This window comes from Epinephelus fuscoguttatus, linkage group LG19 (assembly GCF_011397635.1).
Source record: "Epinephelus fuscoguttatus linkage group LG19, E.fuscoguttatus.final_Chr_v1".
Lineage (NCBI taxonomy): Eukaryota > Metazoa > Chordata > Actinopteri > Perciformes > Serranidae > Epinephelus > Epinephelus fuscoguttatus.
In genome coordinates this window covers 35,888,238-35,914,553 of record NC_064770.1, presented here as the reverse complement: position 1 = coordinate 35,914,553, position 26,316 = coordinate 35,888,238, and the positions used below count along the sequence as shown (strand labels likewise).

At 41.4% G+C, this 26,316-nt stretch overlaps 1 protein-coding gene across 3 annotated transcripts in view; it reads right to left on the bottom strand.

Annotated features, from left to right (window-relative positions):
• Nucleotides 1–26,316, bottom strand: part of LOC125879051 (myosin-9-like) — a 110,472-nt gene that overhangs the window by 27,494 nt on the left and 56,662 nt on the right. For 2 of the 3 annotated variants that reach the window (XM_049560647.1, XM_049560648.1), the window contains exons 1-2: nucleotides 22,374–22,530; nucleotides 2,164–2,495 (exon numbers count right to left, since the gene is read on the bottom strand). The exons of the other annotated variant lie outside the window; for it this stretch is intronic. In XM_049560647.1, coding sequence (XP_049416604.1) covers nucleotides 2,164–2,490 — 327 coding nt within the window. In that variant the 5' untranslated portion in view covers nucleotides 2,491–2,495; nucleotides 22,374–22,530. Of the gene's footprint in view, nucleotides 1–2,163; nucleotides 2,496–22,373; nucleotides 22,531–26,316 lie in introns of those variants that run through there. 3 annotated transcript variants of the gene reach the window in all.

Sequence of the window (26,316 nt, the reverse complement as noted above, 5' to 3'; positions counted from 1 at the left end):
TTTCTTTTTCACTGGAATACGTTGGGATGCGAGAGAAAGTCCACTCCCGTGTCACCCTCTAGTTCACACTACACAACTTTCAGACTCGTCAGACTGCAGTGTTGTTCACTACACAACATGCTGTCTTGTAATTGGGTCTTTAAGACACTGTGGTTTTCACACTTCATGTCTGACTGGTGATAGGGTCACACACTGCAAAATCTTTCAAAAGGAGGAATCACAGATAAAAAGTCTGTTCTTCAATCTATAGTTTGTGAAACGGTAACTGACATAACACCACACAAGAGGCACAAGTTTTTGGCGCATATCAACAAAATAGCCCGTTTCCTCTGAGGTGCAACAAGAACTCTGGTCTGAATTGTAGCTGCAACACACACAATTCTTATTGTTACAGACAACCCACGCCCTGAGGTTTCCCTCAACTCATATCTTGTCTCAAGGCTAATGTCGTGCAGTGTGAGGTAGACATTGGTGTGCAGAGCAGAATTAGAATTGTCGTCTGGGGTTGGGGACGTCAGCTTCAGTAAATTTTGCCTCTGGTGGCCGGACATCTATCAACCGGTAACCAACTGGTTAATCTGTAACACAAAAAAGGCCAAATAACTTGAAATATGCTAGGCCTTTACTTGAAGTTTGACTCTGTGAGCTTTAGTGCAGCATTTTGAAATGATATCCCTGGAGGGGTGGGCATGACATTTCCATAGCAACACCATCCTGTCACCATGGGTCAGGCTCAGCTAGCTCCTATCTGACCCACAGGTGGTGGTGCACAGTGCAGTAAACAGAAGAGAAGCAAAATAAACCTATAGATTGACATATGTGACTGGTCAAAAATGTTCTCTGCAGTTAATAGAGTAAGAGTTAACCACTGACATTCCTAACTGGTCATTTTAATATGCTTATGTGCAAACAGTGTCATGCTTCCCTCAAAATTTGCTTCTCTAAATAATAAAGAAGTTGCACGCGGCATTGCTTCAATAATGAGGATTTCCCATCAGGACTGAGCTGAAAGTTTCTCATGAACTCTGAATTGTTCTTCTATGTCATTACGTAATCTCGACCTCACCCTGCTGCAAGTTTAAACTGATGATTGAACTTAGCATCACAAAACTACAGCTACTCGACAGGTTAGCCGAGTCATATCTCAAGTCTGCAAGGTAGAATTATCTTTTCTGCTTTGAACATTTAAACCCTCCTCCATTCCTTTCTTTAAACCCCACTAAATCTCTTCTTTGTGTATCTGGACTTTTTCTCCTCTCATCATAGCTTCAGATTTTTTGTTTCTATGAGCTGCATTCCTGCGCTGCCCTCCCACCATCTCTGTACCAGGCGTTCCTCTTTCTGCTGTACACCCGCTCTCCCTTGAGAGACGGTCAATGTAAAGACTACAGAGCCTGGAGGCTCTTTAACCACCCGTAGCCTGGATCTCTGGAGGGAGCGAGGGAGGGGACAGCGGGCTGTGTTGATATGACCGGGTCACACCACAGAGTCAAAGAGACCAAATCACTCCCAGCCCACCACATGGGGATAAATAACATTAATTATGGGGGAAGTAATAGCAGTTACAACACGATTTACATTCCATGTCCATCTCTGAAAAAACTGGATGCCCCTCCCTACTTCCCTGACTCTTTCTTCACATCTCTCTTGCTCATTGTTCCCTGCAGCTTCCTGTTTACAAGATAACTCCAAACACAGGGAGAACAGAGAGAGAAGGGAGACAGAGGGGAGGAGGGTGCAGGAAAAGAACGCCTGCATACCATAAGTATGTTAGCAAAGTGCACAGGGTCTTTGCATTGACTATTTGCATACAATGAGTTGTCTTAAACAATGGAGCCTAATGAGATAATAAGGAGGTTGGACAGGGAGATAAATTGGTTTGGAGACTGGCCATGGCATATTGTTTTCTACAAGCCAGTGGGGATTTTGTAACAATTAAAAAGGAAAATGCTTTTAACTGCGCCAATGGGAAAATGTTACCCTGATAATTGTTTAGTGGATGAGCAGATCAAGAAAACAGTAGCAACACACTTCTGAGGAAAATGTCAGATATGAAACATGGCTGTATTTTATTTTTACAACACAATGCCTAATAATTTAAATACTAAAAAAGACTGTCTAATGAGAGGTCCCCTTTAAGGTATTTGACGGCTTCATACTCACGTATATGAGCCCAGAGTAGTATCTCTCCTTCAGGTTGTGCAGCACAGAGGCCTCGTTCAGGCAGGTGAGCTCGGCCATGTCCTCCACCTTGCTGAACTTGGGCGGGTTCATCTTCTGGATGTCATCCTTGTTCACCTTGATCTTCTTCCCAGAGTCTGCCAGCTCGACCACGCACTCGTCGCCGCGCTCCTCCTTCACTGAGCCGGCCTCGAAGCCCAGGCGTTCTGAGGGCACCCATACTAGCTTCTTGGAGGCCCAGTCAGCCTGTGCCAGGGGGTTGTTGACCAGATTGCGGTCCACATACAGGAACTTGTCTGCAGCAGACATGGTAGCTGAAAGATGAAGAAAGAGTGTTTATCTTTAGTGCTAAGAAATTGAGAGAATCACGAAGAGAAGTCAAAAACTTAAGTATCAAACCACAAAAACAAAAATTTTGTTAATATTTAATCATTTATTATCACATTAAAATCTATTATATGTAAATGAGTTGCTGCATGTCTTCAGTAATATCTGGCAGGCTTCGTTTACAGGACCAGACCTTTGCTTCCCCTCCATCTTCACATGTAATTTCAGAGGAATGTAAAGGTCACAGCTGACGGGATGTACAACAGGAAGAGTCTACTTCAGTGATGTCAGGTCGACTTAACACACATCCATGTCAAACTACGCTCCGTGTTACTTCTTGACAAATTGCTGTGAACACTTAATCAAATCTCCAGCTGCTGGAACATCCCAGTGACGGAGGAGAAACACCTCCCAGCAGAGGTGTCTCCAGTTGGGCTCCAACTAACTGGCTGTGTGCTGGTGGGAAACCTGTGAGGGAGCATGCCTTTGTTGTCATTACTACTGGTTGGTTGAGTATTTGCTAAAAAGGGGGAGAAGGGTAGGAGGCTGTGTGTGATCTTGGAGAGATAACCTAAAGCTCTGCTTGACTTAATGGCCCTTATCAACCAAATAGTTCCAGTGACTGAACCCAGTGACAAAAATCAGGAAACAAAAGTCCCTTTTATACATTCCTGTTTTTGTCTGCTTCAGAGGAACCGTAAACATAAAAAGGATCAAAGGAGTGAGACGGAAGTTTCATATGAGAGCATGTTTTGTATAAAAACAGTCATCACGTTCTCTGTAATTTAGCATTATCGTAAAGCGTTCTTTGTTTCTAGTGTTATCAAAGCAGTGATGATCTGTTGAATGTTTCATGGTTATATTTCCTGATTTAGTGCATAGTCACACTGAAACAATTAGTAAATAAACTTCAAATTTTGTTTGCCTTGGTCACGCTTTCTCCTTAGGTTTCCTGTAAAACTAATATTGGTTGTGTTTGTTTTAATGTAAATATTATCGATAGCAGCCATAATCAGTGAGTGACTGTCATGATAACTACTTTTGGACTATATATTATCCTGGGAAAAATTGCATTAAACTATATTAAAACTACGTTAAAATATAATACTGTCATTTTAAGACCATTTTATGGCACTAACATCATGACATAGGGCTGAAAGATATGGTCTATAAATAATATAATAAAAAAATAATATAATAATAATATAACAATATTTATAAGCCATATTGCGATACACAATTAATTTATCTTGATATTATGAAATCTACTAAAATACCTAACTACGAAATAAACTAGCTACAAGAAAATTAAATAAAAATGCTACATAATAAAGTTAAATAAAGTACAGTTAAGTGAAGTATTGTTAAAATAAATAAATCAAAGCGGAAACATGGGTGCTTTCATTCAACCGGCTTCTCTCAAGCAGTTCATGTATTAATAATATTCGCAAGTGGCAGTGGTGCTCCATGGTTGCAAAACGCAACTAATTAGTCATGGTCTGGAGCCCCACTGACACAATTGCATGAGCACGTGAGGCGTGTGTTTCTGTAACTTGTTGAAAGTTAAACCGTTACCAGGGCACAAGTCGCAGTTGTGCTCCATAGTTGCAATCTAGAGCCCTGCAGACACATAAACCCATGCCTTGACTGCTCATACTATCGTAACTCATTAAAAGTTAAGCCGTTTCCTGGAGTGCCATTAAACGTGAGATTTAATCCACTGTGAGCAGGAAACAAACTACCAGCTCTCCTGTTAAAATACTAATAGTATTTGCAAGTCGTACTGGTGCTCCATGGCTCCAAAATGCAACTAAATGGTTATGGTCTGAAGGCATACTGATACAGAAACACAAGCCTAGCCTGCTCAAACTATCATTACTCGTTAAAAGCTAAACAGTGACCAAGATGCCTTTAAACATGAGATTCAATTCAATGCGAGCAGGAAACAAACCAACAGCTCTCCAGTTCATATATAAATATAATACACAATACGCAATACACTGAATATAACGGCTACACCGCCCCCCCCTATAGTCTGCATATTCTTAAGAATATTAATCCTTAAGAATATGCAGACATTGGAGTTGAAATGTGAAACAAAAATTAAAAAAGCCTAAATCCATATAAGATAAATTAATGTGGTTGTTTGTGTGGAAGAGCTGAGCCCCACCCATGGTAGAAATCTGCCAGAAAGCAGAAAAAGAAGACAGCAGCAGAACGACATGAAATGACAACAAAACATGTCCCAGCATAGTTTCTTTCCTGTTAATTCGGCTTACACCCTCTGAAAAAAAAAAAAAGACTTGGGTGCTGCACCCAAGTCTTTTAATAGGGAAAACCCTGCCCTTTATTCTGGCATCATGTTGCCGACATTCTTTTATAAACGAACACACACACACATATATACACCACATATGAACATGACCTCGTTAAGTCTATAATGTAATTATTGTGACAGGCCAAGTGGCAGCTGAGGTGTGCGTTTGTTTAGGTAGAAAATTTGCCAACAAGCTTCTACAACCTTTAGGAAAGTCAACATGTGCAGTGCACTTCAAATACACAACTTAATGTTAGCTAACAACTACACTTACTATGAACTTAGAGGAATGGCTTCAAGCAATTTCTCAATGTTGTGTTGCAAGAAGTGATGAGCCGAGCGCGGGTAATTGTCAAACCAGATAAAGCTCCTCATACATAAAATTTGCAGTGAACCGAAACAAATGGTTGATATTAAATACTACTTATAGAGGTTTCAAATAAAACGTAACTGAACTTCAGCTGAAGCTGACAAACTGTGCACAAGTTGCTGTCACACACCTCTAAAAAGCTCACAGATAACATCTTGCTGACAGGGAGTGCTGCGGTTTAACCTATATAGAAAGTGACAGGACCAGTATAACCAGTACTGAGGAAAATGACAGCAGTGTGCTTGCGCCAACCCGCCCAACTAAAGCGAGTGCAGAGAGACTCTTTGCAATTAACTGAACATGATGTACCTTCACTGACACTGAGGGCCCAGACTTTACACCGTCTCAATTATCATTCCAACACAGCAGGAGCATGACACCGTTTTCCCAGCATCACCGGGGTCTCAACGTTCCCTCACCTCTGACAAAAAAAAAACAACAACAACAACAACAACAAAAAAAAACAAAAAAACAAGAGCTTCCCTATAAAGGCTTGTTTGTATATGCTGTGCTGCTCAAATGCAAACACTACAAAAATCACAGCAGAGGTTATTCCAGTCCAGTCTTACATTTATCATCAGGCCTGCAATAATACATAGGCTGCCAAAGCTGGAAGTGTTTCAAATGTCCGTGCGAGTATTTTTGTATTACAATGTCGTCCAGTGGGACGAGGTTCTGGCGCCAAGTTCGCAATTTTCTCATGCTCAACATCATAAAACACTGCTTGGACACAACAAATCAGAAGATACAAAGATCAGTGCAAGAATAATGGTTTTTATAAAGGTTATGTTTATTCAACTGGGGAAATGTCTTCTTCTTACAGTAGATCAGTTTTGATGTGACTTCATGGCTCAGTCTCTCCAAAATTCCTGAATTCATTTAGGGGAACTTGGCATTTATGGAAACTTGAGTCTGTAGAACGACCAAAACTGAATTTCTGAGGTTGATACCTACACCTGGGAGCTTAGAAAAAAATCTGAAAATGTTTTATGAGACAAACATTACAAACAATCTTCAAGGGGATCATTTCAGTTTGTTAGTTTGTCAGTAGGATTACAAAAAGAACTACTGGCATGATTTTCATGGAACTCGGTGGAAGAATGTAGCCTAAGCCAAGGACGAACCCAGTAAATTTTAAGGTGGGTCCGGATCAAGGGGCTGATGCACAAATTATTTTTCACTGTTGTCAACAATGTGAGATATGGCATTTAGCTTTGGTGGAGGTCTGTGCTCTTTGAGTGCCCTTCTAGTTTTAAATTGTGATCAAGATATTTACTAAGCAGGACATTTTACTGGGGGATATCGGCTTTCGAAAGCCTGACTACCATGAATCAGCAACTAATCTGTTCATTTCTAAGGGAAAAAAGCAAAATTATGTAAAATACCAAAGGTGCTTTCCTTTGAGTCCGGCGGCCTATTGACTCAATGAGCTTTAACGCCATTTTCCAAAGCGCCAGCCAGCTGTATTAACTTCCAGAGACATAGTGCCCACCCTCTGGTCTCTACTAGGTGACTAGCTGCTCTGCACTGCACACCAGCTGGACAGGAGCTAGCTAGCAATACAGCTCATTCAGGAATTACCACTAATAACAATGTCACGACCCAAAGTGACAAAATGGTGTTGCTGCAGAAACATGGTGGCCAACTTCTAGTCTCCCCCGAGATCGCCCTGGTGAATAGTGGCTTAATGTTGAACCACAAAACCCCTTTAGCATTGTTAACTATGTTAGCACCTCTAGCCGTGCTGACACTGCTAACATTGCTAACATAGTTAACAATGCTAATGCAGCCTAAAATTAAGCGGCTGACTCACCAGGGCAACCAGGGGGAGACTGGAGGGTTGGCACAATCCCCTTCAATAAATGCTGAATGAGCAGCAACGCTAGCTAGCTCCCACCTGACCCCGAGAACATGCAATACAAAATGGTGGCAGCTAGCTAACCAGAGTAGCATGAATACCTGATTTGTTATGGTACAGCATAGTGCTACTAGTACTACTTCTAAACTGAAAAGCGGCAAAATTAACCTAAAGACAAACATGCGTCACTGGTCGAATATATTCTCTGCAGTCAACCGATTAACTTTAAGTGCTCTCTGATTGACAAATTGTGTAATAATGATACGGTTTCTAAATATAGTCGAATCTTGTTTGGTATTTCTTCAGGTGATTTATCAAGCGACATATACACAGATACTGATATCTTTGCAACAAGTTATATCAGCTAATCTACAGGTCTGGATGATGCATTGATGCAGCTTGACTTCTGACAACTGTTAGAAAAATAATCATCAGCATCAGCCAACTAAAGTTTCATCGACTGTGCTCTTGACAAAGTGCAAACTAACTACGCAACAGTCCTCAACTGTACTGAAAAAAGGTGACAGACTCTTGAGAAACTTTAGAAAGAACAGAGTTTCTGCGTTTAACAGGGTTATGTCGGTCCGGTCTGTTCCAGCACATCAACCCTGATCTGTGAGAAAGAAAGCAGAGTGAGAGTCATTCTTCTCATGACCCCTGCCTCCCTCCGTCCTCTATCAACTCTGTCAGGCTGCACTACAGCTGACGTCCATCACTGCTCAACCCGCCTCCAAACCCATCTCTCGAGTACCGACCCCATCCTGTAACAGAACGTGGGTCAAATTAGTCCTGCTTTACCTCTCAGCTGGCTCCCGTCTGCCTTCAGTCACCCTCCTCTGCCTCTCTAGAATCTTAACACTACCCCCCCCCCCCCCGCTGTTTATCCAGTCTTTTCAGGGTCGCATTCCTCCCATACTCACCCTTTATCAGGGAAAGACAGCGAGCTACAGCATTCCACACATTTCTGTCCTCTATCCTCGATGCCTCCCCTCTTACGTCTCTCTGAGACCTTATTCTCTGGCTCTCTGTACAGTTTCCTCCCCTTATTCCCATCACATCAGTGTCATGTGTGCCTTTAGGAGTTTCATCACTCAGGGAAGATCAGCATCTCACACTGAAACCCATAGCTGCACATATCTAACAGATCTGAGTGCACCCAGTCCCTTTGTGTACGTCCGAGTATGTTCCCATGCTCCTTCTAAGTTTCACTTGACCATTACTCGCTCCAGTACATTTGGATCAGTTGGCCCCATGCAGGGTCGAGTAAGAGCCACGGCTGATTGTAATCCCTGTAGCTTTGTTGTTTGGCAAAAACAAGAAGTGAAACAGAACAGGCTGAACACGCCCAAAGCTCTGGTGTGCAGGGAGACATGTTGGCCACCATGAAGACAGCATCTCAAACACTTCTAAGAAATACAGACACCATCTGTTGCTGCTGACAAATAGCTTACACATGTGCTGTAACTAACGGTTATTTCCATTATCAATTAATCTGCCGATCATTCTCTAGATTGGGCATGTCACAATAACAGAGATTTAGTAGTCAATACCAATACCAGTGAAATGCCATGATTTTTGATGCCACAGTAAAAAAAAAAACAAAACAAAAAAAAAAACAAAGAATAAATCCCATTTGCTTAAACATACACTCCTTTATTAAATTAATAAATCAATCAAATTAAAACTAGATTTAATGTAAATATTACTACACAAAGTACAAGTCTTTGTTGGTTCAATAGATTTCAACACTTGTATATGCAAGACAGTTGGTTTTTGTGGTAGGCTCTTTGTCCCACCCTTCCACCACTGTGATTAGCCAGCTGGGTAAAAAGTGACAGTGACAGGTGCAGTGTTTTTACCCTAAGAATAACATTTTGACTATTGGTGTTTTCACAGAATATTTACAATAAAGATACTTGATAACCAATTGTAGGTAATGTGGATATACTGACTAAGTAGGTAAAGGCCAGTTAAGTTCACAAAATTATATCTCTTTACTAGAATGCTGCCTTAAAGAACAAGAAGGCAACCCTTATGATATGACAATATCCAAAATCGAAGATGATATCTAGTCTCTTATCAAGTGTAAGAGATATATATTGCCCAGCCCTACACTTGGCAACGAGCCAAAAATAACTTAAGATGCAGCACTCAGTGCAGACTAGACGCTCCAGCGCCTCATCATGCTCTCCCATTGCAAAAAATTAACAAAATACATTGGCCTGAAGTAAAAACGCTTTTCTTGTTATTGTTGCAGCTGTACTTGTCGCCTTCTTCATATGTTGTTCTTGTTCCGCACTGGTAGGCGTTCTTAGTCTTTTGGTATTTAACGGCACACTAGAACACTTGTAGGCGTATATTCTGCCCCGTCAGGTCCACAAGAATAGTATCCCCAAAACGTGTGCCAGGGGTTTTCATTCATTTGACAGGGAACATTAAAATATCAGCATTCACTACCACATAAAAAGTTTTTATTGTTGAAGCTGCACTTTTCGCTATTGTTTTCCTAAACTACTTTGGATGAAACCGGCTGCACGGGACCCGCACACCTGTGGTCCAGCACTGGATCTGACCACTGTAGCAACAGAAAGTTTGCTTCCGTTCATCCTTGCTTCTCCTCTATTGGTCTGATTGATCCAACCACAAACTGAGCTATAGAAAGTCTTGAGTGTGGTGATCAAACAGTTTGTTTCATGATGTTCTACCCCAAGACTCAAACTCAAGAATCTTCTGCTAAGTAAAAAACTAAAACTCATGAAGCGTTCCGCCTGCACTGCATTCACGGACCCGCAAAAACCTCTGAAATCAGAGAGGACACAATGATCACAAAGGGACACACACAAAAAAATAAAGTTTGCTGATCAGCTGTCATAGAAAACACTGGAGAAAAATCTGTATCGTCCCATTTTCAGAATCTTGGCATCAACTTGGTACCAAAATATCTCTTCACTTGAAATTTCTTTCTACTCTAGATAAATTGTTTAAAATGTCACAAAACAGTGCAAAATGCCAAAAAAGTCCTCCACAAGACGATGTCTTCAAGTAGTTTTTTGTCTGAGCAATGGGCCCAAACCAAACGACGTTCAAGTTAGTATCAAATAAAACAAAGAAAATTTCAAACTAGGGATTATCAGGTATTTTTGCTTGAAAAATGAGTCACGATTATTGAGCTGCAACAATTAATGGAATAATCAATAATGAATACAGTTGCCAATAAGTCTTTTGATGATCAACTAAGCTCTACTTTGAACACTATGCGTAGTAAAGTCTGTTGATGTCTGCCTCAGTCCGACTCACATGCTTGCCACAGATATATCGGTGACACACTTCAAACTACGTCTCCAGAGAGTAGCATGAGGACTAAAATTACTCCAACATCTATTCCAGTTTGACAAGCGCTGCTCTATATTGAAAGTAGAAAAAAGGAGGCGGGAGAGAGAATTCCCATCAGAGTATTTTAGACGGAGGCCTTCCCTTGTGGAGGCTGATGGTTATAGTAAGACATGGATGTTGACTTTTGACTTTGAGATAAAACAGCATGCATTGACACTCATCACGCCCCCTCTGCTTGGCTCAGGTTCCTGCTGCTGCCCTGCCAAGTCCTCTATAATCCTTTAACAATCAAGGTTTCTCCGCTTCCTTGTCACTTTGCAACATGCTCGGCTGTGAAAGCGTTCACTATCTATTCTGTGGAAACCCATTTACGATGAGATTAGCTCGTCTAGATAATCATAACAAGGATTACTCATTAATTGAATACAGAAAACACAATCATCCCAAAACCAAAAGAAATCCCTCAACTTTATAAAACCTGACTGAGATACCATTAAAGGATTAAATTCTAAAACAGCAGTATCCTGTCAAAGCAGCAGCCTTCTTGAAAGAGGAAGAGGAACCATAAAATAAATAACACAAGGAAGCGAATGCAGGACGGTTTTAGAAACACACCGACCTCATCACAGAGACCAGAATGTGGTTACAAAGAGGAAGTGATGCAGTGGCCAGAACTTTGGGAAGGAGGTGGAGGAGGAACCAGGAGACGAGAGGAAAGGAGCTACTGTACAGAACGTCCCTTTTCAGTCTCGGCTGTCCCGTTTAGAAAGCAGGTCAGCCTCTGTCTTTATAAAACTGAGGCCGTCCATCCATCAGTCAGACTCACTCTCATTCCTTTCCACCTCAGTGACTCTCCCTGAGTTACTGTAAAACCCAGGAGCCGAGAAAACCTCTACCACCGCATGACCATGTACAGTCAAACTCGCCTGCTCCAGCTAAAGGGAACCAACAAACGAGCTGCCCCATTGACAGGAATATTAATAGAATGACCGAAAAGTCAATAACCCTGCACTCCCACCGGCTGCAACCCATCACATTGCAGCTAGCTCGAGCCGAGCCAAGTCTGCTCATCCGCTGTCCTCCTCGTGCTGTAGATAATATTTTGTCACCCTTGTCTGTTTGGCTTTGCGTGTTTATATCACCCTCTCCAACAAATACTCCCATTTCAAGTTCAAGTGTCAGCCCCTCTTGTGTCTCACCACTTTGATCCCACTCACAGGCCAATGATCTACTGACTGCGAGCTCATGAAAGTGAGCGCTGGTGCCAGACAGGGACCGGAAAGGTACTGAGTCAGTCAAAATTCATTATGGCCTCACACGTCTGCGCACTCTCTCCCCCCTTTGCTCTCCTTCTCTGAAAGTAGGAAGGGTGGGGCAAGGACAAGTGAGGGGAGGAAAGAGGAAATGACAAACTGGGAAAACTATTTTGCCATTTGTGGAACTTGTTGTGTGCGAGGGTTTTTGAGGAGGAGGGAAGGTGGCGTTTCCCTGCGCCCATGCTGAGCGGCTCGGAGGACTGAGAAGTAAATTAAGCCCTTGCTGGAAAATAACTGCACTGCATGACAGATCTACATCACTTTCCACATTACTTTTCACATTCCTGCCCCAACCAGGATCCAGTTTCACTTTGAGCTGTAAGCCGGCCAATGCCATCTAGCATTTACAATGAGAAGCCCCTACTTGGTCTTACTAAAGCTCTCAACATCAGCGGCTCCCAACTTTTTTTATCCGATGCAACTCCACAGCCCTATTAGATGAACTTAAATACCCCTTCATCAACACCACCAGTCACGCAACAAATAAATGGGATGTTATCAAATTATTATTGGTGTAAAAAAAAGGGATGTTTCGACAATCTTTTATACAATTTCACTGCCTGCTACCCTAGTTTTTTTTTTAAAGTTTGTCCATTATTTTTTGCTAAATATTTTCATGGTTTTATCAAAACCCACGTTGGGAATTGCTGACCTACAAAACTGCTATAAGTACGCCTATCAGGTCAAGCATTTTCGGCTATATTTAAACATTCTGTTTTGCATACGTCAACCATTTTTCTAAGCAGAATCTTAGTCTTAATACTGCACAAATTCAAATTTAAGACTACTAAATGACTTTAAAAGCCCTAGCATGTAGGATTTGCCAGCATCTAGCCATGAGGCTGCACATTGCAACCAACTGAAACTTCTTCAATGTGCCAAGCACTTGAAGGAGAACCATAGCGACTGGTAGGAAATAGCAAATGACCCTATCTAGAGCCAGTTTTTGATTTGTCCGTTCTGGGCTACTGTAGAAACAAAATGGCAGACTCTGTGGAAAAGGACCCCCTACATATGGAGATATAAACGGTTCCTTCTAAGGTAACAAAGATACATTGATTCTTATTTTCAGGTGATCATAAACTGATAAAACTGTAGTTGTAAATATATTATATTTTTGCAAATATATCCCCTTAATTCCTTACTGTGTAATATTTAAAAAACAAATGAAATCAAGAATTTTTAAGACATTTTAAGGACCTGTAGAAACCTTGCAGCATGTGGTTGCCAGTGTAAACAGGAAGTAACTGACGGTTGGTTTGTTGTTTCGTTACAGAAAACACTACAGAGATGGCGAAAGGTAAGATCAGAGACTACAACGAGGTGAAACTGTTACTGAAAGTGAAAACAGATTGGGAGTCTTTTCAAAAAAACACAGCGACATACTGGAGGAGCCTTATCCATCCCCACAGGAAGGCAATGAGAACGAAGTACCCACACAAGGAGGATGAAATCACAAAAGGTATCTAGATCTACCTATGTTTTTGCTTGACACATCGTGATTGATAAGACCCAATCAAGAACGTAGTGCCTACAGTGTTTTGAAGTCTCCATTTCCGCCTGTCAACACTACAATGCAACCCCTGAGTTTTCAAGCTAAAATTGGGTCAGCAGTGTTTTTTAAAAAAAAGGCCCGATTTCAGGGTTTCCAAAACACTGTAGTAGTTAGGACACTAGGCTAAACGAGCGATGGGTTTTAAAACAAAAACCTATTAGTGTGGATGCAGCCTCAAGTTAACTACCAAGAAGGACAGATCATTAAAAATAGGGTGGTGAGCTGATACGCACATCATTTTCAGGGTCATAGAACAAATTCCACATCTATCATTAAAATAGCGATCTAATTACACCACTGAGTGCACAATTAACTGGTTATTGGACAAAACAGAGCAGAAACTGCACTGCACCAGTTTGCCCTTTTACGAGAGCGCTCGGCAATATTGACCATTAGACAAATAGATAGGTGGTTACGTAAGCCTTTTAAACAGACGGTGAAAGAATGCAGAGGGGAGTTAAGATACACATTTCAATTTGTCAGCAGCACTCTTTTCTGTGGAACGTTAAACTGGCACGGCTTTTATTTCTGACTGACAGTGTGGAGAGAATCTGCTTGAACTACCTCACTGCTGCTCCTTCATCCTGTTAACACTCATCCTATCACCAGACAACCCTCCCCGCTTTACCCTTTCAGATTACTGTGTGGGTCTGTCTAGCTATATCACCTGTTATCTCTACCTGGGGCACTCCTTCTGAGTCACTACAGACTCAGACTTATCTCAAACAATGCATTCACAGATCTCTGAAAGCCACATGCTGCTTTGCCAACCTGGGCATCTGGCGTGCAATACAATCTGGGCGGACATGGGAATTAACTGTCCAAAGGGAGACAGAAGTAGGCAAATTTATTACGCAGCATGTTTCAAAGGTCACAGTGCGAAAGTGAGTGTCTGCGATGGATGCGTTGCGCAAGAACGAACCACTTTTCTATGTAGTCACACGCCAGGTGTGCAGCTCACACACACCCACCACGGACAAAGTCTGATTTCTGACATGTGCAGTGATACAACTGAGCTTTACCACATTCACCACCAAATGAATCTTGTTCCTGTTTTATGTGGCGTCTGAATAACTGTACAGCTTCACTTCACATTCCATAACCTGTATTTGTACTATTGAATCAAAACTTTGCAGATTTTCAACCAGCTTTGTTTCATAATGGGTAGAAAGTGTAAATGAACTAGTAAAATTCCTTCCATGTAACCAGTGCCCAAATCTCCCAGCTCATCTCCAGGCTCAAATTCACCAGATGATGCCTTCCACAAAAGAGAGATGCTCCTTTATCTCTCTTTAACTCAGACCAAACAGTAAATTAGGCAGTGCAGATCAAATTTGAACCAAGATTCTGTTACTGCACTGCCCATTTCTTGCCCAAAATGTTTTCAGAAAAAGTTCAGCTTAGCACAAAGACAAAAATGGTCTTTAAATAAAACTGGGCTGGCTGCAGCTGGTAACAAACGATCTCGTACTACGGTTAAATAGAGAACTAAAAAATGTTTCTGAAAACATCTGAGGCAAGAAAATGGGAACGCAGTAACAGAATCTTGGTCAGTGCTGCTGAGTTTTACCATTTCATCTCAGTTTTTTCAGCTTCCCTGTGCAGGAATCAGTATGGCGCCCACTTCCTGTTAACATTCTCTCATAGCCAAACAGGGCACTAAAATATATTTCTGAAAATGTCTGAGGTGAGAAATTGGCAGTCCACTAACAATTTTGTATCTAATCGGCACTGCCTAGTTTTCACGTTTTATTGGAGTTTGGTCTGAGTTTTGTGTCGGCGGTGGCGTCATGGGAGGTGATACAAAAATGCAGACGTACAGCCTGTAGATAAACCAACAGCCTGAGAGCCAGCGAAGCACCGCCAAATGATGCATTTTGCGTCATCCGACAGAGTTTCGCAAGGAGGAGAGCAGGGAGATCTGGGCACTGGTTAGATGGAGGGACATTTACCACATTTAATTTACACACACTACCCACGTTGTTGTGATACGAAGCTGGTTAAAAATTGGATCCATGTTACCAGCTGGCTGCCATATTATTTGTGGACAAGAAACTCATTATGTCACCCACCAGTGTGAGCGTTTATTGATCCAGTGTGGCACAGTGCATTTTAGTTTTCAACCTCTTTAGCAAAAGCAAATGCCACAACCCTTTTCTCTGTTTTCTCTGGTCATGTGGCACCACTTCCAAAACTATTTGTGTCTTTCCACTGCACAGACAGTCCAGTTTTATTTAAAGAAAAAAGAACATCTTTCCGGCATTAAAATACTTCTTTAAGAACATCACTAAAAAGTCTGCCAAGCAGACGAACCTTACGAAAATGCCTTTCTACAAGTAAGTTACACAAAGAAATGGACAGCCAGGTGCTGACTATCACCTCTTCTTGAACAAACAGGAAGCTGGATCATTAAACTGGCACTCAAAGAGGGCTAGAGTGCAGATCACTAATCACTGATCAAGCATTACCTCATCTTTTATTCCACAAAACAGAAAGCAGAAGTTTCTATCTAACCACAAGTAATCATGACATGTGGCATGTTCAAGGTCCGTCAGTCGAGAAATCTCAACAAGTCCTTTCTGTGTACAGTCCAAGTCAGAGCCATTTCCTGGTATTGTTTGGTTCTATTGAAACCTTACAGGTGCGCGCTGCGAGGGGGAGGACGGAGGAAAGGATGGGGATGGGGGGGTGGCAAAAAAAACACAAGCAGAGGAAAAGAGGCAGGGTGGGAGGAAGAATGAACACAGACAGGGAACAGAGGGCGCTCAGAACAGTCTGAGGAGGAGACAACGAGGAAATGTAAGAAATAGACCACAGTGAATGGAAATGGGAAACCAACTGCACACTATCCCTGAGCTCAGTCAGTTCAACTGTTCTAACTGAGGCAACTTAATTATGCCGTTCATGTCAACCAGAAGGAATATGTTTGGGCAGAGCAAAAATAGACGAGACGTTCAGGAAAAAACATGTTTGAAAGAACTGGATTAAAGGCCACCATTAATGATATACGGCACACGCTGTATGTGTGCAAGCTGAAGACATGTGTTTGATACTGTCTGCATCACAAACCCTCTGAGATTAAAAAAGACAGGCATTATATCTATTTATGGATACACAAGTGACTTTCACCAAGTCTGAACAACACTGTTACTACATGCTGAGAAATGGCATGATCAGCGCTGCCATGGTTAATCTTTACCGACTCCGCTCTGACTGGAATGTTTTGCCTGCATGAATGAATCTCAGCTGACTGTGTAGGATATGCATGATACTTCACTGCCTGACCAAACAATAAAAAACATCTAATACTGGAAAATAAATAAGTAATATACTCAGACGAGAAAAATCTGCACAGTCCAACTTGTCTCGACTCGCCTCCTTGTCAAACTCTAAAGAAATGATACTATTCTAGAAAGACTGACATTTTCAAATAGCTTGTTTTGTCCAAAGATATTATATTTACAATAATTAAAAGAAAACCAGGAAAAAACTCTTGTTTGTGAAGCTTGAGACAGTGAGATTTTAGCATCTTTGCTTAACAAAATGACCAACAATTTAAGGGATAGTGGAGCTTTTTTGAAGTGGGGTTGCATGAGGTACTTATCCATTGGCAATTTGTAGATTTGTTGGCATTTTCAACCCTTTACTTTCCCATCAGACGGCCCATTTCAACAGGGAAGCTACTCACTTCAAAATCACCAGACTCCATTGACAAAAACAGTAATTTTGGCTCTGCAGCACAGGGGACACTGGTCTGCAGCTGCCTCAATCAGTACTTTAGTTTGTGTTACTGTGTGACTTTGGTGAACCTGAACTAACCCGTTTAAACACTGAAGTTGCACAATAACACAAACAAAATAATTGATGAAAGCAGCGGTGGACCAGCAGCTCCTGTGTTCTGCACAGTTAAATCACTGTTTTTCTCAATGGAGTCTGGTTTTAAAGAAAGCGATATACTGGCTTCAGTTTCCTGTCGGATATTGCTGTCTGCATCAAGGTAAAGCAGTGAAAATATTCTATACATAATGAACGTTTAAACTGATTTTTTAAGTGGCTAAAATATGTTTGCTGCTGCCCCCATCCACAGCTGTACATTGCTTGGCTCCTGTGTCAGTATTCCAGCCTGCTTCTCCAAACTGAGGGCGTGCCAAATGACATCTACTGTAGGTAAAACACTGACCATGGAGAACTACCTCATATGACCCGACTTCAAAAGATCAAAACTATCCTTGCCTTGCATTTCTCTGCTCTTAGCCTGAAAAATCTACATTAAATGGATGATTGAGTCTATGAGTGCACTTGAAGGGCACACAACAGATAAAAGATTAGAAATACCTCAGATATATTAAAAGAACCTTGAGAGTTCATACCAGAAGGAAACTGTGGGTTGTGTGTGCCGCACCATGTCACCCTGCCCTCTCCACGCTGCACTCTCGTTCGCAACAAAAGCAAGAGGCTGGCTGCAAGTAATCTGTCTCAGCCGGGGACGACCAACCTTCAGTGAAATCTAAACATCCACAGGCATGTTCTCTCAGACTACATCATTTTGAGAAGATTGAACAACCTCGTACACCGGCCCCTTGTTCGCGTTTTAAGATGTCTGCGTTTAATTTCGTCTTGCCAACAGTACATAACTCTCCCTGGGGGCCCTGAGTGTGGACACTGCTGACACACGAATGAAGGAATGTAATGATCACAGCGGGGGGCTCCATAACTGAACACTGAAACTGGCAATATGCAAGAAGAACTGGCTTCCACCGAAGCCATTTCACAATGCATTTGCGAGTGCTTAATTCATGACTCAAATGCAATAACAGGATGTGACATATGTCACCCAACATGCCCCTTTACGTGTTTAATGATGTGTCTTTCTGTAGCAACACTGCAAATTACTGCTCTATGGAAGAGTGTAGGTGTGTCATCCTGACAAACATGATGATAAAACAAACATGGCTACACACATGCAGCGTTTTGTGTTTTGCAGCTACTGTAATCACTAACACGAACCATCATTTGCACATTTCTATGCCTGAGTAAGAAATGTTTTTTATGTGGTAAGCTCACACTGCGGTTTAATAGCTCCTTGGCAGAAAACATCAGCTCATTAGACGTGTATGGCTCCGATTACTACAAATGAGAGCAAAGAGGTGCTGCTCTCACCCTCTCGGACAACGCTAACACTTAGCACAATGAGAAGCAGCTTTAGGTGAAGCAACGCCAGCCTCCATGCCCAGTCTGACACAAGGTAGAGTTCATGCACACACACAAAAAAAAGCTAAAACTCAGCCACACAGCTTGCCGTACTTAAAGTCAGTAGGGTGTGCAAGCATACCAGAGTGTGTTTGCTTCCCAGAGTGCAAACACCATGATGTGCCATCTAACAGAGCAAACACAAATCGCACTGACAAAGCACAACACTTAGTAGGTGTGCAATGACATGGCAGAGACAGGCATGATGAGAATGTGACCTTTTATAGATCTGAGGAGAGTCTAAGTTAGCCAGAGTGAAAATGTCAAGGGCGTTGTTGTAACATGAGCGTCTGTATCAGGCTAAATTAACAATGAACTCAGCAAATTTCATCGTGCCTAAGCAATAGAGTGCTAAATCCCAGGAGTGAGTTAGCATTTTAGCACTTCCGGCTCCCTCGTCTCGAAGTCAGTGAGTTTTTTTAAATGGGTTTTTGGTTAGCTGCTTGAAATAAGGTCAGCGGTTAACACAAGCTTAAGAGACTTCCACGTTTTTTTCTGCAACATAAAATACGTCAGAAAATATCCCACTTGTGAATTAGCTTCGTCATGCAGAAAACGGTGATGCTGAAGTCATGTGACTGTGGTGTTGTTTGTTTACAGCCTGACGTTAGCATTTTACTAATAGCGATTGAATTTATGCTTCAAAGATCATACAAGTGGCACTCATTTGCGACGATTATCTTGCTCAACAAAAAGTGTAAGTATCAAACGTTTGTTTGCCACAGAGCTTATTTCTGCAATGATCCAAACTCCAACAGAAATCCCACAGGCTCTGTCGAGGGAACCATGGCAATGCTAATGTTTGCATTGACCTACAAATAGAAGTCATCCCTGAAGCAGTCTATACCGGAAAAGATTACAATAATCAGAAGACGTTCTTTACATAGAAGCTGCTTTAAAGCTTTCCTGATCCACATTCCTTCCTCCAAATACTTTCTGTCTAAAACTCTTAACCTACTGAGCTAAATATTTCCTTAATTTTACTTTATTCAACTAATACCCCCACTTTTACTCCATATTGTCATTTCACAGTTGCATATCTGGCATCACTGTATTCATGTCTGGAACATGGATCCCTCTTTTGTTGCTCCTCCTGAGGTTACTCCCTTTAGCCCCATAGCTAGTTTTTCTTTTTCTGAACCAGGGGTATCCAATGTTTTACAGTTTGTGAAGCCCTCTGAGGCAAATTTGTAACTTGTGACTTCAGGTTATATGAATAAAACCGTCTTGGCTTGATATTGATATATCCCATAAAATCATCATGGAAAACTCTTGTGCTGCCTGGCTGATGTTCATCACAGTGGACCGCACTGTAATTACAAGACAAACCTGGTCATTTTCAACTGGCATTCTTGTGTATTCCAGGAATCATTTCTGGCTAAAATCTGGTTTACTGATGTAACAACCAGTGCCTAATTAACTTCTGTAAAATGCTTTCTCCTGTTTGACTCATCGGACCAGACCCTCAATGGATAATTTTCAGAGTCCCTCCAGTCTGTTCTGAACTAGTCAAAACTGCATTTTTGTACTATGCACCCTGGGCTAAGAGTAACTATAAGTCAAACTTAATTTGGAAACATGGCCTTCATATCAGGCATTCAAATACCACATCCAAAACGTGCTTTCTAAAGAATGCAAAAGGTCTGAATCACTTACAAGGACCCACCCGCGGCTGGTAAAGGTGGAGCAAATTTGAATTACTTTATATACAGCTGGGTACCTTAACCTGTAATAATATATCATATTTTGTAGGGATGCACGATAGTATCAGCATGTCGTCGGTATTGGCCAATATTGGTTTTAAAATGAAGTATCAGAATTGGCCAACACTCTGATATAACTCGGTACATCAACAGTATCGGCCAACATCGACTTTTAAAATGAACTATTAGAATTGGCACAAATGCTTTTTATTACTTCGCACAATTAATGAATATAAAATACATTGAGTATTGTATTTCATGTCTCCATCTGCTGGGGGGGGCATCACGATAAGAGTATCCATGCTTAATATGATGTCAATTTCCCAACAGAAGAGACTTAAAAAGTGGCTACATCGATATCAGTATTGGTCAAATAAGTTGTTATATATCGCCTTATCGGATATCTGCAAAAAATCCAATATCATGCAGCACTTATATTTTGTTTTAACAACATGAATCTGCAAAGTAACTAAAACAGATAAACGTAGTGGAGTAAAAAGTACTATATTTGGCCCCTAAATGTATTGGAGTAGAAGTATAAGTAGCGTAAATTCAAAATACTCAAGTTAAGTACCTCAAAATGTACTTAAGTATGTACTTGAGTAAATATACTCTGTTACCTTCCACCATTAAAAGGAAAGAAAAGCAGATGCCACGGTTCAGCGTATAATTTTGTTTTAGACAGCTACTGACTACGCCCCTGTATCAAAGTATAATTAAAGCACCAAAAGTAAAAGCACTCTCTATGCAGCATGGCCCGTTTCACAACTATGTAAATTGTATTACTGGATTACAATTACTGATCACTTTCATGTTGCAGCTAGTAAAGGTTGGAGTTCATTTTAATTACTTTTTATAATGCTAGGTACCTTTACCTGTAATAAAATGACATATTTTGTATTAACATAGCTCTGCAACATAACTAAAGCCAACATATGAATGTACTGGCGTAAAAAAAGTACTATATTTGCCCCAGAATTGTATTGGAGTGGAAGTATAAAGAAGCATAAACTGAAAATACTTCTGAGAAAGTCATCGCTAATGGCCAACATCGGCTTTAAAATTGGCCATTGTGTCTTTTCTTATTTTGCGCAATGAATAAATATTACATACATCGAAAAGTAATGTATTTCATGTCTCCATCTGCTGGTGGGCCATCATGATAAGAGTATGCATGCATAATATGATGTCAATTTCCCTACAGAAGAGACTTGATGATTATCAAAATTAGTTAGCGAAAAGGTGGATGTATTGACATTGGTGGCATATCGGATATCAGCAAATAAAATCCAGTATTGTGCATCCCTAATATTTTGTATTGACATTAACGTCATAAATCTTTAAAGTAACTAGTAACTGAAGCTATCAAATAAATGTAGTGGAGTAAAAGTACAATATTTGGCCCCCAAATGCTTTGGAGTAGAAGCATAAATTGGAAATACTCAAGTGCAAGTACTTCAAAACTGTACTTGAGTAAATGTACTCAGTTACTTTGCACCATTGTAAGACAGTAAGGCAGATGTCACGGTTCAGTGAGGTCGAGCTGGACGGTGCAGGAGCAGATGAAGAAGCACGGCGCCGTTTTTTGTTTTTTTTTTCAGTCCACCGGTAAACCAGTGACGTCATGCCGCGAGCCAGACATGTTACTGGCCACACACGGCGTCCGTTTCTGACCAAACCGAAAAGTTCACCTCAAGAGACACAAATTAATCCCACACACACATCCCTGTGTCCGCGAAGGAGTTTGCGTGCACACACTCAAAATTAACTTTCCTTTAATTCCCCATCAAACTCCTTAACCGGCATTTTCTGCAACTCATTCAACCGAATCACTTCCTGTCTCCACCGTTATGGCTTTGAGCTTGTCGCCAGCTGCCACCGTGCTGCTGCTGAACTTGGCGACAAATATCACACACGCGCCTTTTGTTTGAAACTTTACGGTGATTAAAATGTAGTTAAGGTTGCTGAAGAGTTAAATAAATCCCGGTTTGAATCAGTTCCCACTCCACCCATCGCGGTTGCTGAAGTTGCAGCCGGAGCTTCCTGGTTCACTGCACTTGCTGGAGTGACACGGCAGATTGAATGAGTTATGAAAGAGTCCACAGAGGGACAGAGAGGGAGAAAGCATGGCGGATAAAAAGTGCCCAAGGTGGAAATTATTACCTGCTTTTTCGGTGCCTTTCAGAGGGGTGGCTAACAACAACCGGTGGCGTCGCCGTGAGTCAAACTTCTTTCCCCGTCGACAGCAGCTTCGCAGAGAGCTCAGGCTAAACTACTTGCTTCCTCCGTCTCTTTCTCTGCTCCACTCACTCTTTCTATCTTTTTTTTCTCTCCCCCTCTTCCTTCTGCCCTCCCTCCTCCTCGAGCTGCTCACTGGTTCGCGTAAATTCACTCGGTACGTAGGCAGCCGGAGCCGGGGTGCGGTCCAGCGCGAGGCGGGCTCCGGTCCGTGTGCACCGCCCCTTTAACCAATCGCAGCTGCGCTTGATACTCCGCGCACTTTGAGCCAATCAGAAGCGCGGATGAAGTGTAGGGAGGGCGGGGCTTGGGGAGCAGAAAGAGCTGAACTTGAAAGAGTTGAGAGGAGGGAGGGCAGAGACGGGGCGCAGATAAAGCTGTGTTTAATGAGAGAGGTATGTGCATACTAAGGATTTTTATGACCATATAAGTACCAGGCACTCTCAGGATGGACTGCATCATCCCGGGCCTCCCTCATGTGTCAACAGGGTCTCGTCTGACCACCGTCTGCTGTGAAAACAAGTAGCAGCGATGGCTCCAACTGTTTGATACTATGTCTACTGTAAGGCTGCCAAATATCAGACATATCCCCCCCCCCCCCCCCCCCCACACACACACACACACACACACACACAGGCCTGTCTGCTACTCATATCACTCATACATCACATCAGCATCAACACCTCTGCTGTTACACTGCACTGTTGTATGCAATCATCCATATGCCAATGCCAGGGTGCATTTTAGCTAATTAAAATCATGTGTAGTTGCCATTTTTTTTGCACCTTTGAGTTTTTTACTTGTATCGGCATCGGCCGATACGCGCGTGGGTTCACGGTTGTATTTTTCCCTGGCACTTTTTTTCATTTCAAAGTATGTGGTTAAGTTGAACAAAGCTGTTGAATCCTAATGTGTACAGTAGTTGTTGTTTTATTTATGCTTCAGCTTAAATATTTGTTTATTTTATAAAGACATTACTGGAAGATTTAAGAGCACTGAACTCTTTTTTTTTATTTGAATGTATAATAATAATAATAATGATATTCTACCTGTTCTACCTCAACTTTCCATCTTGTTTTAGTATTTTTTACTGTTCAATAAATGTTTCTTATTTTAAACTTGAGACCTGTAATATTTGTTATCATTGTGTCATTTTTTTATGTAAATTGAGGGAGCAAAAGCAGTATCGGCCCCAAATATCAGCTCAAGAAAATCGGCAGTCCATAATCGGTCATCGGCTAAGGGTGATGAAAAAAATCGGTATCGGCATCGGCCCTAAAAAATCCATATCGGTCTATCCCTATCACTTATAGCAAATACTACAGCACTTTTTGGCTTTTATTTGTAGTAATCTCATTTTGTGTTTTATTTTTTTCCTATGTTGCTGCCGGTCTTGGCCAGGACACTCCTGAATCCATCCATTTTCATGCGCCTATCCAGGGCTGGGTCGCGGTGTCAAAGCACCCCAGGCGTCCCTCTCCCCTGCAACACTCTCCAGCTCCTCCTGGGGGACCCCAAGGCGTTCCCAGGCCAGATGAGATATGTAATCTCTCCAGTGTGTTCTGGGTCTGCCCCGGGGCCTCCTGCCTGTGGGACGAGCCCAGAACACCTCTAACAGGAGGCGCCCAGGAGGATCCTGATCAGATGCCCGAACCACCTCAACTGACCCCTTTCGACATGAAGGAGCAGCGGCTCTACTCCCTCCAAATGTCGGCGCTCCTAACCCTATGTCTAAGGCTGAGCCCAGACACCCCACAGAGGAAACTCATTTCAGCAAAGGTTAAATAAATACATAAATACTATGCGTGACCGGGCCTTTAGTGTAGGAATACTCTTCCTCAGGGTCTTCATCAGTGTACATCAGTTTCTTCTTTAAAGTCCCAACTGGAAACTCATCTTTTTAGAGCAGCCTTTCCTCATGCTTCATAATATGTTTTATGAACATATTCTTTTTTCTTTTTTTTATTCAAGTTTATCGAGTTTCCAACATTATAAAAAAAAAAACATAAAATGCAAAATAAGTTTACATAAGTCCTACAGTTTCTTCAAAATATACACATACATGGTGACAAGCTGTGTTAAAACAATTGAAACATTACAGCATATGAATGGGAGCACAAAAAGCAATAATAAATAAATATAAAGTAATAATAAATGAGGAGGAAGAAGACGAAAAAGAATTTAATTTACATTGGGCGTACTACACAACAGACACCATTACAAGTCCTTCATTGCATACTGTATATTACATTTATTGTGTTAACATCAAGTTTAAATGATATGGATGTAAGTTTTTACAGACATTTCCTTGACTTAATGCAGGTGCTTGATCTCTGAATGCTTTTCTATGTTAACACTACAGATCTTTTGGCTTGTCGACATCAATAAAAACTTGCTCACTGCATTTTGTTTTACGTCCCTTTAGATAACTGCCAAGAAAAAAGAATTTAGAATTATGTGCTGACTGTCTTGTCTGGTTTTGTAAAGGGTCACTGGGTGTCTTGAAAGGCATTTATAAATAAAATCTATTATTATTATTATCGTTATTATTAAATGCTGTCATTTCCCAGACAAAGGACCATTTTTAAAAAATATTTTTATTTTTTAATTATAATAAAAAACAGGCTTGAAACCATACACTTGTGCACTTATCCCCGTCTCATATTGGAAATATGATTTATTCATAGGTGCAAGGGCGGATTATGAGACAATGGGCCGCTGGGCACAGACGCGCAGACGGCCACACCACCTCTCCTCAGCAGGAGCAAGACACTCAGGCTTGTGGTGGTTTAGCCGCTTTTGTTGTTGTTTAGTGTCTCTTTGAAGTAATATTGTGTCTTTTTTTGGTTGTTTTGCATGTGTTGGCGGATACTTTGTGTAGCTTTATGGTTCTTTTGCAAATCTTTCTTGTAATTTGTGTCTATTTTGTGTAATTTTTCGGTCTTTGTGGTCATTTTGTGGGGTTTTTTTGGTCATTTTGTGTCTCTTTAAAGTAAATTTGTGTCTCTTTGTTGTCATTTCATGTCTCTTTTGTGTAAGTATTGGTCATTCTGTGTGTCTTTGAGGTCATTTTGTGAGGTTTCTTTGTCATTTTGTGTCTCTATAAGGTACGTTTGTGTCTCTTTGTTGTCATTTCGTGTCTCTTTTGTGTAAGTCTTGGTCATTCTACGTGTCTTTGAGGTCATTTTGTGGGGTTTCTTTGTCATTTTGTGTCTCTCTACAGTTAATTTGTGTCTCTGTGGTCATTTTGTGTCTCTATAAGGTACATTTTTGTCTCTTTGTTGTCATTTTGTGTGTCTTTTGTGTAAGTACTGGTCATTCTACGTGCCTTTGAGGTCATTTTGTGGGGTTTCTTTGTCATTTTGTGTCTCTTTAAGGTACATTTGTGTCCCTTTGTGGCCATTTTGTGTTATCTTTGGTTGTGTTTTGACTAAGTTTGTGTCACTTTGTTTGTTTTTGTCTCTTTGTGGTTGATTTGTGTGTCTCTGAGGTATTTTCGTGCCTTTTCCAGTTATTGTGTGTCTCCTTGTGGCTGTTCAGTGTTCTATATAGCCTCTTTTTTGTGGTACTTTCTGTCTTATTGTTTTGTGTCTGTGTATGTTTTGTGCCTTTAAGTAGTTATTGTACATCTCTTTGCTTGACCTTTGCATCTTTAGGTCGTTTTGGGTCTTCCTGATTAGTACGGGTTAATATGACTGCAGACGAAGGCCGGGGGTTGGTGTGCCTGACACTTTGGGCCCCTGGCGCTGTGCCCAGTAGGCCCTCTCAGTAGTCCATCCATGCATATGTGTTATATCAATAATACAGCACTTTATTTATCCATGTTAGTTTTTTCTTCTGCTCCTAGCAGAGGCCAGAGCTTAGAGGT